The sequence below is a fragment of the Phaethon aethereus genome, assembly GCF_964289735.1.
Source record: "Phaethon aethereus genome assembly, chromosome: 1".
NCBI lineage: Eukaryota > Metazoa > Chordata > Aves > Phaethontiformes > Phaethontidae > Phaethon > Phaethon aethereus.
The window spans coordinates 99,006,588-99,024,777 of NC_138575.1; the positions used below are offsets into that span (position 1 = coordinate 99,006,588).

At 40.9% G+C, this 18,190-nt stretch overlaps 1 protein-coding gene across 1 annotated transcript; it reads left to right on the forward strand.

Annotated features, from left to right (window-relative positions):
• Positions 1 to 6,330: 6,330 nt before the first annotated feature.
• Positions 6,331 to 16,084, forward strand: LOC309410700 (uncharacterized protein C3orf85; the record flags this gene model as incomplete). Its single annotated transcript, XM_082007145.1, has 4 exons — positions 6,331 to 6,379; positions 13,731 to 13,879; positions 14,081 to 14,166; positions 16,006 to 16,084. The coding sequence occupies 4 exons, from the start codon at positions 6,331 to 6,333 to the stop codon at positions 16,082 to 16,084; spliced, it is 363 nt and encodes a 120-aa protein (XP_081863271.1).
• Positions 16,085 to 18,190: the final 2,106 nt, after the last annotated feature.

Sequence of the window (18,190 nt, forward strand, 5' to 3'; positions counted from 1 at the left end):
CATGAAGTTAAAAAAAAAAAGAAAGCACTGAGACTGCATAATCTTCTACAGAATAGGAAGTAAGCATTCAGACAATAAAGTACTGACAGTCTCTTGGAGATTTTTCACATTGCTCCAGCTTCTTGTGCAGTCTGATGCCACCATATTTTCTTGTTACGCCGGGGCAGCTGCATTCAGGTGAACTGAATTATCTAACTTTCTAGGCCACTTACTTGAATGTTGGCATCCTTTTTTAAACTTTGTACCGATTAAAAGGAAGGAAACCACTGACACTGACACTGGTTGTGCTGGTCACTTGCCATGTGTTAAGAAAAGGACTACAAGATTCAAGCCTCTGGGTGATGCTTGTAGGGGACTGATGAGGATGGTTGGAGCTATGGAAGGAACAAACCTGCTGACTACTATCTACACACCAGAAACACAGCCAGAGGGAGGACGAACCAGTGTGGTGACTGTCTGAGTCATGGCCATGCTGCCCAAATACCAGGGCACAGGTGCCCACCCTGGTGGCATCCCAGTGTGGGTGCTCCCACTGCACCCAAAGCGCAGCTGAACTCTCACAGTACATGGTGAGGCACCGTGACCGCCAAAGGGGGCTGGATGCCACCAGGCTCTGTCAGACCTTGGCCCCAAGTCACTCACAAACTGAGAGGCTTAAACAGATGGTTCCAGTCCCTGCTCCCAGCTGTTCCTCCTGCCCCACGGGAGCTTCCCTGGAGCAGCCCCTGCTGCAGACAGCAGCCTGGGGGTGCTGAGGGGTGAGCTGAGGGCCCCTTCCAGCATCTGGTCCTGGAACTGGCAAACTGAGGAGTATGTGTCATTGAAGGTGAGAGTTTTACACAGTACAATTCTGGGAAAACACGGCGAGTTAAAACATTTGTGCCTTCACCCCTCACAAAGAGAGAGTTACGTCTGCCCTTGGGAGTCATAAAGGTGAAGAGAAAAGTGCTTGAGCACAAGAGCAGCAAGATGGGACTGGTGGTGCTGTTTGGCACAGGCAAACGTGGGCTTATCAAGAACTGTAGCTGGTTAGAACAAAAAACTGAACTAAAGCACACGTCCAAGCCAGAAGGTGTAAAATGCACAATCCTGCTGTGCTAAATACCTCACAGTATGCCAGTAGGCTGACTTCAAAACACGCTAGGCATTTGAAGTAGTGGCCAATAAAAAGTGTGTTATCTTGCTCGCATTAGACCTTCCTGTAGGTCTTAGCTCAGTTCCACTACATGCAGATTTATACAAATTGCCTTTATACCATTACCTTGGAAAAACAGGGAATAATGAGTTCCTATAAGGAGGAAAATTTTGTAAAGGCAGGTTAGTCAACAGAATGCACTTAACCATCCTAGGGAGCTGGTGGCAACTTTGGAGAGGCATCCTCCCCTGCACTGCTTGCGGAGGCTGGAACCGGAGTGCTGCCCTAGGTCACGCATGGACACACACCCTCAGCGCCAGGTTGATGGCAGGTGTCTTCCCAGACTTGTACTACCTGGAGGCAGCAGGGCAGAATATAGAAAACAGTAACTGGAGTCAGTGACTGACCCAAAATCCTGAAAATCCTCCAGTACTTTCCAAAAACTCCTGCTGAGGACCGTCTTTTGTATCGAACTGCAGCAGCACCCACACTGCAAACGGTCCCACCTTTAGCCTTCCTGCCTTCCCAGCAGGCAAGAAACAGCATGCAGAGTGATGCAGCCAGGCTCCCCCCATAAGACAAAAGCAACAGAAGAAATTTCGCCCAAATAGTCATCAGGTGCTGGGTTCAACACAGCACCTAATTCAGCTACGGATTTTAAAACTGATTATAAAACTAAGGTATTGAGAGTCTAACCAGAAACATTAAACACTGAACTACTGCCTCTGACTTCAAGTCCTTAGCCACAATGTGCTGGCTGTACAGAAGTTATGCGGGTGGAAACAGCAACGGTTGTTGTTTTCTTAGCCCCCTCCCTAGACCTCTACTGCTGGCCACAGTCAGTAGTGGAATGCCAGGCTTCCAGTTTAACCCAGTATGACATGTCTTATGCTGTGCTGCTAAGGCGTAGCTGCTGGAACAGGTCTGTTTCACTCAGGTGGTACGAGTTTGCCTTTGCACTGCCTCCTTGCTCAGTTTGACTAGACCAACTCAGGCAGAGAATACCGAATACAACAATGAGACAAGATAAAAGAAGCTCTTGGGCTCTTTATGCTACTGATACACATCCCATTTGAGTCCTTATGGTAGATTATCCCCGATGTACAAGTTTTTGTGCATGTTTCCTCCGTTTTGAGAGAAGTTTTTCACATCCCGCATATGTTTTATGTTCCTTTAAGTATTCCCTTGCATTTGTCTCATCTCTAGTCTAGAAAGATACCACAGCAACGCAACGGACATTTTCAAATACTTAAAAAATAAAGTTCAGCGCTGGTGTAGACACATCCACATTAGTCAAAGATCTCTTAGAGATGAACAAACAGAACTGGTAAATGTTAGACAAGCTGAAACAAATGAGGAGTTTGTTATTAAATACACCAGAAGACGACATTTTTCAACAGTTACATAGCAGTTTAAAAAGTCTGAGAGATTAGCATTATACTTAGATGGCAAAATTGGACCAAAGGAATTCCTGCTCCAAGACACACATGCAGGTGTGAAGCAGGTGCCAAGGAAGAAAAAGAACATGTATTTTTCTGGCTCAAATTGTTCAACTTTATCTTCCTTTTTGTTCTGTAACCCAGGTTATGTATATGATTCCCTACTCGTTTGCTCCTTCACAATAACTTTATGTGTTAACTGATTTCAGTGAACTTGAAGCAACAAGCAATCTTAAGGATATTCAGCTGCCCTATCTTTTAGCTATTGTAAAACGACTAATTTGTAACACTACCTCACTAGTGAAAAATGCAGTGAAAAGTTATTCAAGGAGACAGGTCATTGTCTTCCCCAGAAGGTTTTTAAGAGCCCAACCTCTTTTCTTCCTAAAACTGTTTTAGCTACAATCAGCTACAGTTCTGTTTTTTACTCTTTTTCCTGAAAGAAAAAAAAAAATTATACCAGTAGAAGACATAGATCTTTTCCCCTGAAATGTTGATTTACTGTCTAAGATTATGAAATGTAAAAGGAAGAATGTTCTAATCATTCCCTGAGTTAGAGTTCTGCTCTTTGAAACCTACCTTACACCTTATTGATAAGGCTGGTACCATTGCCTGAAATGTCCCTTCATATAATCCTCCTTTCACTTGCCTGTAACTCAGTTAAAGTTTTATCATTTGGTCTGATTTTTTTTTTTTAATTTTTATCTTAAATATGTCTGCCTCAGGCTGAAATTTTGGAAGCATTTCAGGCAATATCTCAGCTATTTCTGTAAATGAGACAAGGATGTGCGGAGGGAAGTTTAACTTGCACTGAGTATTCTGATGGCAACTCCTTTGAATAAGCTTTCCGTGCTTTAAAGTAGGATATAGAAATTTGACAAGAGATGGAGGGCATCGTATGAAAATGATACGATGATTCATTCCTCCATATGAAAATTTGAGCTATTGGGCCAAGTTATAAATCTTCCAAAAATTGCAGCCTGCATGTCTGTTAGTGATTAACAGCTAAAATTCTACATTCAATGAACACATTCATGCTTTTCATGGGTTTTTAGTGATATCCAGATTGCCTATATAATGCCCTCAAAGAACAGCTAAGACCGCATCTGACTCCTAAAAGTTTTTGTATGTGAGCCATCTGGGCACATGCAACCTCCAGACCAAATAGACGTTACAGGGCTTCAGGGAGAACACTGGCCATTCTGAACGGAGATGAGACTGGGCAATAGCAGGGCTGGAGTAGGAGGCAGGGAGGGGGTGAACCTGACAGCTCTATACCTGCACGGATGTGAGAAGCCAGATGCATACGAGAGAAGGAAAGGGAAATCCCACTGTGAAGCCACTCTCTGTACAACAGACTTATAAATTCTTCAGTCTAGAAGATTGTTGGGTTTTATGGGCATAGCATCATTGTATGTAAAATTGTAGAGCATGTAACAAGAGGGAAGACAAATCTCAGGGGACGAAGGCAGAGCTGGACAAGAGCAAGCAGGGGACAGGAGCAAGACCAAAACCCGACAAGAGAGTGAGGGTAGCAGGATAAGGGATCAAACAAAGAAAAGCAGGAGGGTGTTCAAGTGTCATGGATCTATACGTCCAAGGGGACTTGCAGTCTGCAGTTCAGCTGCTTACCATATCTTGTATGATCACCTAAACTCGCTGACCACTGTCTCACTCTACAGAGGGATAAGCCTTGTGTTCTTCTGAACTCAGTGCCTGGGTCCAGACACTGCAATATCCCCACCATGTTTTGAAGCCTCATCAGAGGACTTTCCCTAAAATGTCATCAAGGTTTCATCAGTAAAGGGTATAGGTAAGTCATATTCTCCAGCACATGACAGGTTTTATTTAGAAACTTCAGGAGCACAGATGAGTTTTTAGGTTCTGGGAGCCTGGACTTTGGATATTCAGGGCCAGTTGGGATCTGTAGCCTCTGCTTGACTGTTCTACCATTTTTTTTTTTCCCCCAACTCCTCCTGTTCCTAAGAAAAAACTTCCTGGTTTCACCATCTTGCTTCCTAAGATGAGATAGGAGGAGTAGGTGTCTTGGGTCTGTGTTGCCAGTCCAGCATGCCTTGTGATCTGTTCCCAGGAAGCAGTGACGATTCAGTGCCTCCCACCATCTCTTTTGGCCTAGGCCCTATCACTAGCACTCTAGAATAGGTAACTGCAATAAATATAAAATGACAAGCTGAACAGTTCTGCCACACATTATGCTAGGAACTAGGAAGAAAAACCAATGGGAGGGAAACTGCAATAGAGAGGCCGGTCCACGTAAGAGAGAAGTGTGAAAGAGGCTGGAGAAAATAGCCCAGAGAAGTTTGTAAGATAAAAGGATACCTACAGCATGCTCTCCTGGAATATATTTCTGGGGGATCTACAGTTCTTGGAAGCTTGTTTGTCACAGACATCTGTGTCACCCGTTGGCAAATGTCCCATTCCTTACAACTTTTATGCTAGTGCACAAAAATGCTGACATCTAACATTTAATTTAGTAGCTCAGAGATGAGGAAAGCAGATCCTCAGTTTGGATAACTAATATTTATTGTTGACATGACATCAGAGTGCAGAGCACCTGCCTCCATACATAATTTGCTAGGTAGGATTTTTTTTTTTTTTTTTTTAAGAACAATGCTAAAATAATACTGAAATTATGAAGCAACCTACTGCAAGGTTAAGGATTCCACTGTTAGGCCTGCTGTTCAACAGTCCCCCCTCCTGTCCACCCATGTGTAATCGCAAAAACTAAACTTACGTAACTAAATGCTCTTTTACTTCCCAACAAACTTTTTCTGCATCTCTCAACTGGATGGTTCTCACCGCGAACATAGGAATGAAGTACTACTGCCTACCAGCATGGAGTCTGGTCCCTGACCGGTGACGTCAGCAAGATCCAATTCCCTGGTGTAAAGACATTTGAGTACATGCATGCCTGTGCTGGTGAACCACAGGTCAACTCACCTCAACGTGTGATAAAGCTCAACTGTTCTGTAGTCCGTTGTCACCAGTGTAGGTGAGCTTATGCAGATAAACTGGTCTGCAGTAAGACAACTGTTACTGACAAAGAGTTTTATATAAAAAGGCAACATTTAACTGAAGAGGTGGGAAAGGTGAGAGAGCATGAACTCAGTGTCCCAGGCTCCACAGAGTCCTGACACCAGCAGAAGGCAACAAGAGACCCTGTGACCTGTGCCTGGTTCAGGGTAGGAACCCAATTCCCCTTCTGCTTCCCTTTCCTAGCTCTTTCTCAGGCAGTGTTATCATAGTTTAGTTTTCCTCAACCCAAGCATTATACAGCTGAAAATATACTGCCTGCTTCGGCACTGCTCTTAGAGCAGGTGGATTCAAACACCATTTCCCACCATTCACATTTGTGTCGAACTATAAACGGCTCACGTCCATTACCGCGATGAGGGGAAAACGATCATGCAGAAGACCGACTCGCAAACACCTGCCTGTTCAGCGAGCACAGAACAAGCCCAAATTGCTATTTTGCATTATAAAGCTTATGCAGAAGTTAACGAGTCCACACTATAATGAGTCATTATGGCTCATTAGAGGCTCAGCTTGCAAAGTCCAAAGTGTACAAGCAGAGGCATATAGGACAAATCTGAACTAAGCACTGTACCCTGCCCTCTGCCTGCACCAACGATTTACAGGTATCTGGTCAATGATTTATAAACCTAAAGATAACAAAGTATAAAACTGTATGACTGCCTCCGCTTTACAAAGGAAACACTTTCTGGATAATTTGCCATGTCTCTGAAAACCTTTCAAATTTTGGTGTCTGCTCTGCTATTTACAGGTAAGTGCCTGGCACCCTGTCTCATGTCATTCCCTTCTGGCTTGTTAAATAATCAGTTGGCAAAAACCCCCATGTTACTGCCGGAACAGCACTGATGGAAGAAAATCAAATGGAAATCACTGCAGCAGGGACATATGGGAGAGTGGGTGAGCACAAGACTTTGCATAGCAAAATCTGTGAAATACGCTCTTGATTCTGCTTCTCATAACTACTTTTGAACTTCTTACTGCTGAACCCCTCAGGTATTAGAAGCAAGGACATTCCTGACCAAAATGGATTCTTGCAGGATGATTTCCTGAACTGTTAAAATTGTAGAAAGAGCTTAGTGCTGTTTTTTTCTGGAATCTTCCCTAAACATTATTCTGACCTTGACATTTTTTGTTTGTAAGAAACATGGGCATATAACATGCATTTTTTAAGGACTCCAAATTTTCAATTTCACAAGTGATTTCTAGGATGTCTGATTCGAATTGCTTAAGGAAACTGACTTTTTAAAGCGCTCAGGCTGTGTGATCACAGAACCTTCACAGCAACCTGCAACCAGGGTGCCTAAAAATCAAGACACCCTGTAAAACTTGGACCAGTGTGAAAATGTTTGGGCCAAGCTGCAGCATCAGCAAGGCTGAAAGAATGCTCTTCCCAAAGCAGCACAGACTGGTCCCACAGTCCATGATCAGTGATGCACATGTGAGATTAATTAATTCCTCACTAAATTAGAACAAACCAGGCAGGGATTGTTGACTTAAGGTGATTGCTCGCTTTGTGGAAAGATGCTCCATCCACATGCGTGCGTTACAAGCCTTTCTTAAATCTAAGTGCTCCAACACACATACAGTAAATACATGATATGAAGAACTAAAGCAAAATGACAGACAGAATTAGCCAATGCTTAATCATGAATTAATAAAAAAGATGTTTTGTGAATTGGGACCACAGTCAGGTGTACTCTCTCTTCTGGGCCAAAATCTCTTCCTTGTTATATGACCTTAAGTTTCAGCTGCAGTGAAGGACAGAGAAGTGAAGGACAGACATCTCTCTTCTGCATGTTAGACCTCACCTAGAAACCTTCCTTTCTCCTTATTTGCCCTTCCTGATCTGTTGTTCACCTGAGCTTGGGCTACTCCTTGGTACTTTTCTGTCTTCCTGAGCCTCACCTCCCTTCCACTAAAGGCCATCATGACACAAGCAGTGCCACCTGAAGCCGAGCCAGGAGCACAGCAGCCTGCTGCCTCTCCTTTTAGAAGGCTTATCTTTGCTTTCATCTCCCTTATGTCTCTATCTTTCCCAACAGCCTTGTTTGCCCTCTTTCCCACGTTCCTTTCTTCAAAAGGGAGGAAGAACTATTTATTATTGATTTTTCTTGAGCTCTTAAGTTTCATTGATCACAAACAGTTCAGTTTTTCATTAATTGTGAATCCTTTCAGCAATGATCAAGGTGGTGCTGAATTAAAACAGAGGCTGTAAGACTTGCTAATGAGAACCTGACACCTCATCACACCCTCAACTCAGCTGCTATAAATCACAAAAAGAAGCCATCTTCACATCTCTGGGAATAGGTTTTCTGGGCTGTTTACTGGACCTTTTCTTTAGCCTCTGCAGAGTGTAACAGCAAGGGATGAGGTACAGGAATGTGGTGTCCTGGCACTGGCATCATTACTGAAGTCTCTCAGATGTCTGATTGGAGTGTCTTTCTCGTTCATTCAGGGTTAAACTGATGGCCACATATGGATTTAGGGAGGAAATTTCACCAGGACCCACTGAGCAGGACCAATGTTTTGTGTGTTTTTTTGGTTTAGTGGTTTGTGGTTTTTTTTTTTTTTTTTTTTTTTTAAAATACTTTGGTGCAAGTAGTTCCTTCCCTAGGATTATCTAGGATTTTTGCCAAATTGCCTTGCTATTTACCCATACCTGACAACTTTCCTGACCCCTGGCATCACACCAACAATACGTTCAATAGCTAATTCAGCATTAAGTGTCTGTAACTTGTCTGCCTTTGCTGATGAGGGAATGAGGCCAATGCTGTAGCTCTAACGATTACTAACGACTGAGCTTTCATCTCTTGAACCAGAGAGCTTGTGTCCGGTGTTGTAAAATTAAGAATTGTCAAAGAATAGAGACTACTGTACTTCAAGCTTTAAAAATAAACAGATAAGACCAAAATTTCAAAGCCTGGGAGATATGAACAGGGTTGAAGCACTTCACAATCAATGACTTTAAATTTTGCTGTCGACAGGTATTACCAAATCTAACTGACTTAACTTTATTTTACAGCCTGTTATCATCCAAACACTTTGGGATACATAGCCAAAGTGCATACGCACATTTATTTTTCACCATGTGAAAAAGCAATATGCAGGTGTTTGACTTTAATGTAATTATACTTTTCAAGTGAGGAAAGGTGACACGTGCCCAGAGGTGGCCTGCAGAATGCAAAAGTCTATCCCTGCTGCAATCCAACCATGTACACAAAGTACTGACAGATAACCCCATCTTGATTTCTACGGAGTGCTACATAACCTAGGGAAATACTTCAGTGAAGAGAAAACCAGCTGCTTCCACACTTTTTTTTTTTTTCCAGTGCTTGCACTGTTGCGCTGTGGTATTCTGAATCCTCAGACCGAGTCCTGGCGTCTGGCTTTGTGAATCTTTTCTGGATTTCAAAAGTTAGATAGCTGAAGCATGGAGCAGGGGTGGGGTCCATTCTGGCTCATTTCTAACCTTAAGAAACACAACTGAGTGGCAGCATTTGATTTCCTTTTTCAAAGTTCCCAACACGTCAGCACCAGCCACCTCAGCAAGGTTAAAGTGTCCAAGGTTGAAGTTTAGCTCCGTCCAAGTTTAGCCTCTGTCCAAGCTCTGTCCTAAAGTGCTGATAAGACTGGCAGCCTTACCCCTGTGAGCTGACATTTTGACCAGACAATCACCAAAGGCAATAAGAAGGGTTATTAGACTGAAAGGAAAGGAGCCAGAGCATTTGCCAAGTTTTGACATTTAAATTCCATTGATACAAATAACTGCAGCAATAGGTTTTCAGGTTGTCAGAAACTTGCAATAGTCTTCAGAAACTAGGGAGAGAAACAAATAGCTCTAGTTTATATGACAATGTGCACAGAGTGACTGAAGTGCTGCTAAGTAATTGTCAATTTTTTTTTAAAATATCACAGCAAATCAGACATGAACCACTTTTCCCTGTGGTAGATGCACACCAGGGATAAATTTTGGTCCCATGCCTTGAGATTGCTCGTCACCACTTATACACTACTGCTGACCTAGGTAAAAAAGACTCCCCGCTGGAGGGGAAAACATATCCTATATTAAAGCAGGTTTAAAGGTTTGTCTTCTTATCATTTAACTCTAGCATTAGATGTGCAAATAGTGGCTTGCCTGCTCTCCCCAAAGATTGCTAACCACACGGTGGCATATACTGCTCTGCTTTTAAAAAAGAAAACCCATATAAATTAAATGGGTGCATAAACAGGCAAAGGTGTCAAAATGTAATCCCATACTCACATTGTGTGATAAAGTGGATCATTGCACATTCAACTGATAGAAAAACAAGTCTTCCTGGGAAAATTTTGTAGTCGCACCCAGCTAAAAATCTTGCTTTCTGGAAACCTATCCTTGCACAATAGAGTTAAGATTCCATTTGAGTCTAGTATGAAGAGATTTTAATGCACAAGAATTTAAGATCTATGCAGGTTGATTTTCTATTTTAAGTGCAATTTGCTTGCTATACTGTAATACTTTTTTATTATAACCTTGACATGCCAAACTATTTGATATGCCTTTTAAAAATCAAGCTTTTTTTTTTTATAGTCAATGCTGGATTAAGTACATATTTGCTATTTTAACAAAGATGACAAGGTTCTGCCACCATTTCCCCTCTCTTAAGTTTATTCTTGTACCAGTTCGCACTAATCCAAAATGAGGTGCTCAGAAGACACCCTAGCAGTAATTATTACTAATAGTTTTCCCTCTGGACAATCTATTTAGGTGTACAGGACAGACAAAACTACCTGCTGAAGGCAATAATTACATGAGCTAAGCATCTGCTTGTGAAAAACAGCCAATATTTTCTACAGTTGGTTTTTCACCTAACACTGAGTGAATCTTCAGGACATAATGAAAGGAAAGACTAACTGGTAACAGCTGATACAGACCTTGCAAAAGTTCACTCCCCACACACATTCCTCCTGTCTTCCCTTCAGGCCATTAAACCCTAAATATGCTTTTCAAATAACATATTTATCTAAGAGAAAAGAGGGAAAAGAGCATTGAATGAAAACATTAACATACAATATGTCTGACTGATCTTCACAGTGAATTAACTTAGTTTCACTACAATTTGAAATTCTTCATCTTTTCTCAGTTCAATTTTACGCACTGAGAGCCATTTCATTAAGATTACCCACCTGCTCCTAACCCTCTCTAGTCTCACACCCAGGTGCTCTGAAACTCTGTTCTCCTGGTTTCTGTGCTAGTCTTCTGCAAGATGGAGACCTGCAGTCCTTCAGGAATAGTCTGTGTTTATAAAGCACCTACCCAAGCAACAAACTCTTCCACAATACTTTACTAAGATGTTCAAAAAATGTGGAATAATTACACCCAGTCTGAGAAACTTAAATCGAGGCAAGACACAAGTTAGTTGCTGAGAACTATTCACTGTATTCAGAGGGTCTGCTTGGATGGAGACATCCGGTCTGATGCCCCCAGGTCTACATTAGAGCTTTAAGACCTTGCTTGCCCTGCTAGAGCACAAGCAAACGTGCAACCCTGTTTACCTGTGTAGTCCCAGTGAGACACCGACAGGACTATTTTTGGTTTCACTAGAAATGGTCTCACTAGAGCTCTTCTGGAGGTGAATAAAGTTTGCCCAATTCAGAGATGTATAATGATCCTTACAGTAAGATGAAGAGAGAGTGAGCTAAGCCTGAAGGAATTAGTTTCAATATGAAGGCACTTACCTGATTTTCTTCTGGTACTTATGCATCTTTGGGATGCCCCAGCAGCTAGGGACAAGCCCTGCAGGCTTCCGAGTGCTAAAGGTAAGAGGTGGAAGGATTTGAGATAGCAGCTGGAAGAGACCAAGAACTGGGTATCAACAGTGACAAAAGCAGCCAAGAGCAGAGCTGACACCCCTGCCTCCCCTCAGAGCAGGCAGGTGAACTTTGATTAAAGTGAATATTCAGTATGGTTAGGGATGGCATTTCTCAGTGGATACAGGCGCAGCCAGAGCAGACTATATTAAAAATTGAAAGTTAATACCCTTAAGACGCAGCATTCTGTGCCATCGTAGCCAAGATAACACCCCACTGTCCCACCAGCAGAACAAGCTTGTTTTTTGAAGATGCTGGCAGCAGGGAAAAGAAACACAAAAAGCAGAGCTGCTTAATGATCTTTTTTTCTAGCTTACAATGAAGCTGGAAGGCCAGAGCACATATTGGTGACAAAATATGTTTAATGGCCCTTACTAAATAGATATACACATTTAAACAAAAGTGAAACCTGTTACAGAGCCAATTTCTGATCCCAGTTCAGTTCTTAGACCAGAAATATAATCATGAGCTTACAAAATATTTAATACCAAAAAAACCCCAAATTTACTAAAGAGATGTTAACAGCTCATAGATTTTCTACTAGATAATTGTAAATTGCCAGAGAAATAAAGAAATCTGGCACTAGCTTAGTTTTATCTTGTGCAGCTCTGGAACAGAAGTGTAGCTTCTTAATAGACAAATGCAAGAAATAAATTTTTTTCTTTCCTAGGCCAAAATCCTACTTGTTTTCTGAAGCACAGAAATAGCTATTCTGCAGTTCCCCAAGGGAGAATGCAGTTCACACAAGAATCTTCACACCAAATGTCTGAACTGAAGTTTATCCATGGAGTTGTTAACATTTTTTAGATATGATATTCCTTGAAAACTCCCTACCCCAAAATTTCTACCTCCAGTTTCTGATTATAGTAATTTGGAATCTGAAGAAACTGAAGTAGGAAGGAACTACTGGGACTGTCATTGCTTGCTAAGTGAATTTTCTAAGTACCATTTCATGTCTTTGTTAAGAACGAAGATGACAACCACCTTCACTTCTTTTTTTGTTCATCACTGTATAATCAAGCATTTTCTCACTTTCTTTTCAAGCATTTTTTGGCTTTGAAAAGAAACAAAGTGAAAAGGAGCAGAAAATACGCTAGCTCACATATCTGCTACCTGTATGCATTCAGCATATATTTTCTTCTATTTAAAAAACCAAAGAGCAACCGTACTGCGGATAAACAAAGCTAGCAATAATAAATGAACTGGATTCATCTGAGCATCGCACACGAAAGTAAACATTTGACATTCTCAGCTAGATTTTTCCCCCTAGAGATTCAGGAATAAGGGCATTGGAGAGCTATCAGTGAGAGGATAGCTTGCCCTGCTGAGCTCCCATTGTGGGACGCAACAGACAAGGGTTCAAGCTCTTGACCCAGAGGTACCAAGTATGTGCGGGTCACCCTCAGGCGTCCACTTAAACCCACTTCACTTAATTGGAGCACAGCTGTTTATAGACACTGGCCTCAGCTTGGCTGATGTATCAGAGTTTCAACTTAATCAGCAGTTCATTAAAAAGTGTACGATTTGGACTGACATGCTATTTCAGACCAGTTTAGCCCCAAACGAATTTAAATCTCAAAACACCGGAACCTGAAAATAAAAGACTTTTTCCTGTACCAGGGTCCTTTCAAATGAAGTCAATGCGGAATTCAGCCCTTTTTCTTGGGCAGAACGGTTATTTCAAGAAGATCTGCAAGAAGTACTTCCACATCTGAGGTGACCTCAAAAGCTGTCTAAAACAACGCAATAACAAGATTAGAAGTGCAGTATCTTTTGCTCAAGGAGTAATTTCCATGCAGGCAATGTCTGTGCTGCTATTAATGAGAATAAATACTATATCTAAACCAAGAAGTTTAGAAAGCATAGTTAAATTCTTAGGTCAGTTCTGTTTTTTTTTAAAAAAAAAAAACAAAAAACAAAAAATCCAAACAACTTCAGGCTTCTCAGCACACCTGAGACTAGTGCAATTCCAGTCTAAGATTTTTTTTTTGGTCACAAAATCTTGTATTAAAAATAAATTAGTGCCTTAACTGTACCTTTATTTACTTTGGATTCAACAGCAAAATAATGATTTATAGCAGCAGTTTTATTAACTTCATGCTTAAAAAAAAAAGTCTTTCTGAAGATCTAAGGTAGGACCATTTTTGATTTCTATTAAATAAACTACAGGTCCAAAAACATGCTCCGTGGTTATAAATATGTTTTTTGAGTTGCACATTCTAAAATGTTTTTCTGATATTACAAATATTTCTCAACTTCCATTTCAGGTGTCCTTGGAGCACCTTTTCTGACAGAAGATTCAGCAAATCAATTTATACGACTTAAACGACAGATACCATATTCCCAGAACTACTGGGACGCAAGCAGCAGCCAGAATGCATGGGGATACACTGTGGCTGAACAGGTATTTTTTCCCCACTATCTTGCAGCATCTATTGAAAACAAGAAAGTACAGATCTGGGATTAACACGTAACAGTAACCCTTTGGGGCAAGGGAGGAAATCTGTCAGATTTATCAACGCAGGCAAGGCTGCTGAGTAGTCACACACTGTATTTATTTGGTATCAAAGCTCAGAATATTCTTTTCTGTTTTGATCTACTTCAGGTTAGTGAATCATGGACAGCTTTGAGAGACACAGCACAATACTACATGGACTTGGGTTCTTTTGCCTTCGATCCTTCAGTTGCCAGGTACAATGGGTTTCTCAGAGCATTTCATAGAGTCAGAATGCATGTGTGTACCTAAGCAAAGCTGACCGATATGAGAGTGCTGGCAATTGGGTCCTGGTGACTTAACTTGACACATTAATTTTTCAAGATGTCTTTTATAATCGAGTTTGTTAAATATGATTTGTTTTTACTGTACAAGTTTTATAGTTATTTAAATGCAGTCATTTTATTGTGGCAAGTTCTTTATGTTTTGGAAGAATTCATTATAAACTTAAAGGAGAGAGAGAGATATATATGTATATATCTCTCTTTTTAAAAGTCCACAGAAGCTAAACTGCAGTGATATATCATACATGGTTGATTAAAAAAAGCTTTGTTAAACTGCCTTTATCTTGACCCATGAGTTTTTTCCATCTTATTTTCTTCCCCCCACACCCCCCCATCCTGCTGAGGAGGAGAGTGATAGAGTGGCTTGGTGGGCACCTGGTGTCCAGCCAAAGTCAACCCACCACAACAGATCAACACACAAGTACATGAAATGAAGTGTCTCATTAACGTAGAGAAATTGTTTAGGACTGTGTTAAAATGGACACATTTTTGGGACATAATTTTGTCAAATTCAGGGAACTGTTGCTAAGTGATTCAGTTTGACAAGCACAATGGAGAATACACACATTATTCCTGCAAAACACTTTTCGTATGAAGATATTGCAGCCCCTTGAAACTGACAGGAGTGGGTAGAACTAAACTCATACAAATTCAAGTTTCAGTGCTTAAAATAGTTACCAAGACAGCAATCTGATCAGTCTGACTGTAACCACCAATAAGAAAAATGGGTAGACTTCTTCTCATAGTATACTTTGGATTGAATACGCTTTGAATTTTATTGATTTAAAAGCAGCTTTCTTTTTGAAAGTGAGCACAAAGTTTCATTTTGAAATGCAGCTTTTGAAAAACACTTTTTTTTAAAAATAAGAGTTTGATTTGGAGCATGTCAGATTGAGCTTTCTAGGACTCTCTCACCTGAAAGGTGAAGCCAGTTTCACTCACTCTGAGCAAAGTAGAAGAGAATAGCTAAAAGTCATGATGTCCCTTCCCTCCTGCCAAGCCTTCAGCTGGTGCCCTTGGGTGACTAGAAGGAAGCACCAGGATCTTCTCTCTCAATTTCTGGTATTGATATGGGCAGCAGCTTTCTTGGCTAGCAGCAGTCACTTCTGCCTTATGACAAATCTGAAGTTACCTGAAGACACTTTACTTGGTTTTCTGGGGAAAAACAGCCCACCCTGTCTTTTCCATCAAAAAGATTATTCAGATAGAAGATGCCTAACTGCGTCTAATTATTAGTTGTCCAATACATACGTCTGAAGGCTGTGATCCTGACAGTTGCCAGGCATACTGCAAGATGAGTTATGCCTCCAGAATGATAATCCTTACGATTGTTATATACAGGATTAAAGCCAGTTTACAGAAACACATTTATAGGCACCCCCCCCGGAATCATGTTTACGATTTCAGAGTGAGGCTGGTTAACTCCCAGACTGAAATAAGCTTCCCAATACTAATGTGACAGAAATTAACATCCAGAGTTTTTTGTGAAGACATACAGTAGAAGAGACATCAAGCTAGCAGTTACAAAAAGCATTATGGATAAAGTAAAGTGATGATTTTCAACCTTATTTTTCACAATTAGTGATATTCCTGAGACGGCCAAGAAAAGAAAGCCTAGCCAGCATATATGGAAGTCTGGTTCAGGGGATGTACTTCCAGAAGAAAACAATTTGCAAAACTGGAGCTGCCAACAGGCTTTGTAAATTAATTTTGCAATATTTTTCTAAAAGTGATTTATTCCATCTTTTCTAGTGACAACATCAGATCTTACATGGACATGCTACAGCAGTCTGGGACTCACCTCCAGCAACAGACGAGGATGGGCTATTAAATCCTACACATCTCCTACCTGGCCATGTTAGGATATGGCATGTTATGTATTTGATAAGATGACTATCTCATCCCACTGTCTAAAACTAAAATTAACACACTAAATCTGTCAATACCATATATTTTATATTCGTAAGTAGCAGTGAGATGTAAGTCATGGCAAATTGACTAAGAAGTTGAAGACAAGGCAACCATTACCTTTTAGCAGATTAAGATTTAAAAAACCCCTGTGTTTGCAGGTAAAACTTTTCTTGACTAAGCTATTATTTTTAAATGTACATTCCTGCTTCTGTGACCAAACCCCACATTTTTATTTATCAGTATTTTACTTTCGTTACATTTTTGAGAGGCAATTAAGAAATAGAAATCAGTCAGTTGGGTGGGTAAAAGTAGAGCACATTCGGTCCAGGTTTGGCTAGTAAGAAGAGTACACTTCTGTACTTCAAGTGCATTTCCATGTTTTCAAGTACTGCGATCAAGTTAGTAGGTATACATCCATATCATGTATAGGTTTTGCTTTCCACATTTAAATTTCTGTACTCGGTCTTGAATGCCAAAAGGAACTGAAGCCACATCTACCACCATGAGGTGCTTTTTCTTACTCCATGGAAGTAGGAGCTGGTGGAAACACTTATTCATGGCTTCTTTTGTAATAAAAGCAGTGATGACAAAATGTTCTTTATGCCAAGTTCTTGAGTCTGGAAGTTTCCCCATTCCTATCCATTAATCTGCCTTATTCTGGGACATCTTTGAAGAAAGTATTTCGCGCAATTTCTTTTATGTGTTAATGTACTGTTAGCAGTTAAAAGCTTTCAACCCTGGTCAAAGTTTCTGCATGGACAAAGAGGACCTGTTGGGGAAACCAAAATGTATGGTAACCTTAAGGGCAGGTGAAGGCAGGCAATTTTTGTTCACTTTTTCTCCCCAAAGAGCAGGTTCTGTGTTGTGCATTTGGGGTTTTTTGTGAATATGGATTTTATTAGAAGATAATGGTGTATCTTCTAAAAAAAAATGCTAAAATATGCAATCTCTACCATGCTTCTAGGTATGAAGCCATCCTTAGGCCATTATTAATTTCCCTGCATAGGACAATGGGCCTGAAATTGCCATTATTCATTAGCTGAAGCTGAAAATTCATTAAACACTTGAAAGAGATAAATGAGGTGCAAGTTCAGTATTTGCCATGTAGAATTTCACGTCTTCAGTCACACTACTTAATTATGAGTTCATTCAAAGACGAGGGGTGACAAGTGATGTATAGACTAAAAGCCCTTACTAGTTAAACACAGTCATGGCCTGTGCTTTCTGTCCTTCTTCCCCTGTGCTGCTTGATCTTGGATAAAAGAGTGCTCCAGATCCTAAACCTTCCACTATTTTCCTCATTAACAGTGCAGGCATGACAGAGTTAATGAAACTCCAATTCATAGCAAAAAGCGGGACTGTAAGGATAAGCATTGCCTTTTATTTTAAATGGATATAAAGTAAAAATCAAAGTCTCCTCCTCCAGCTGTGCACCTTGCTGGTCCCAGAGGTATTGCTGCTCTGCAGGCAGCGATGCCCAAGCATCTGTTCCTGAAGTGCTGCTGTTATCAGCCCTGCCTCCCTCTCTAATTCATGTTGTTGCTGCCAAGGCAGGGGTTTGGGATCTGCTTGAGAATTAGCTGCAGTTTTCATGCCTGCATGGCAAGTTAAACCAAAATGGGAGTCAGTTCAGGAGTTGATTTGCAAACGGACAACAGGCATCCCCAGAGCGTGGACGACAAAGTCCACAAATAAGGTGGAAGATAAAACAAAGTGCATCTTACCTCCTTTACTATCAGCTGGTGAGGTAACTGCCCAACCCTTATGAGCCATTTTATGGTTGTCAGAGCCATAAAATTGGAATAACCACTGCCTTAAGTCTATTGCCACGAGGACAGTCTTGCATAAGGCTGGCTTTGTGACCAAAAATGTCAGACAAAGCCAAGGGATGCAATTTGACAGTTCTGTTGTACTTAGACATGACTAATTCCTTTAAAGAAGTTGTTCTGAAAGCCAAAGCCTCAATCTGCAAAGCTGTAGCTTCAAGCTAATGTCACTAATTCAGATAATTAGTCTTGCAGAATTA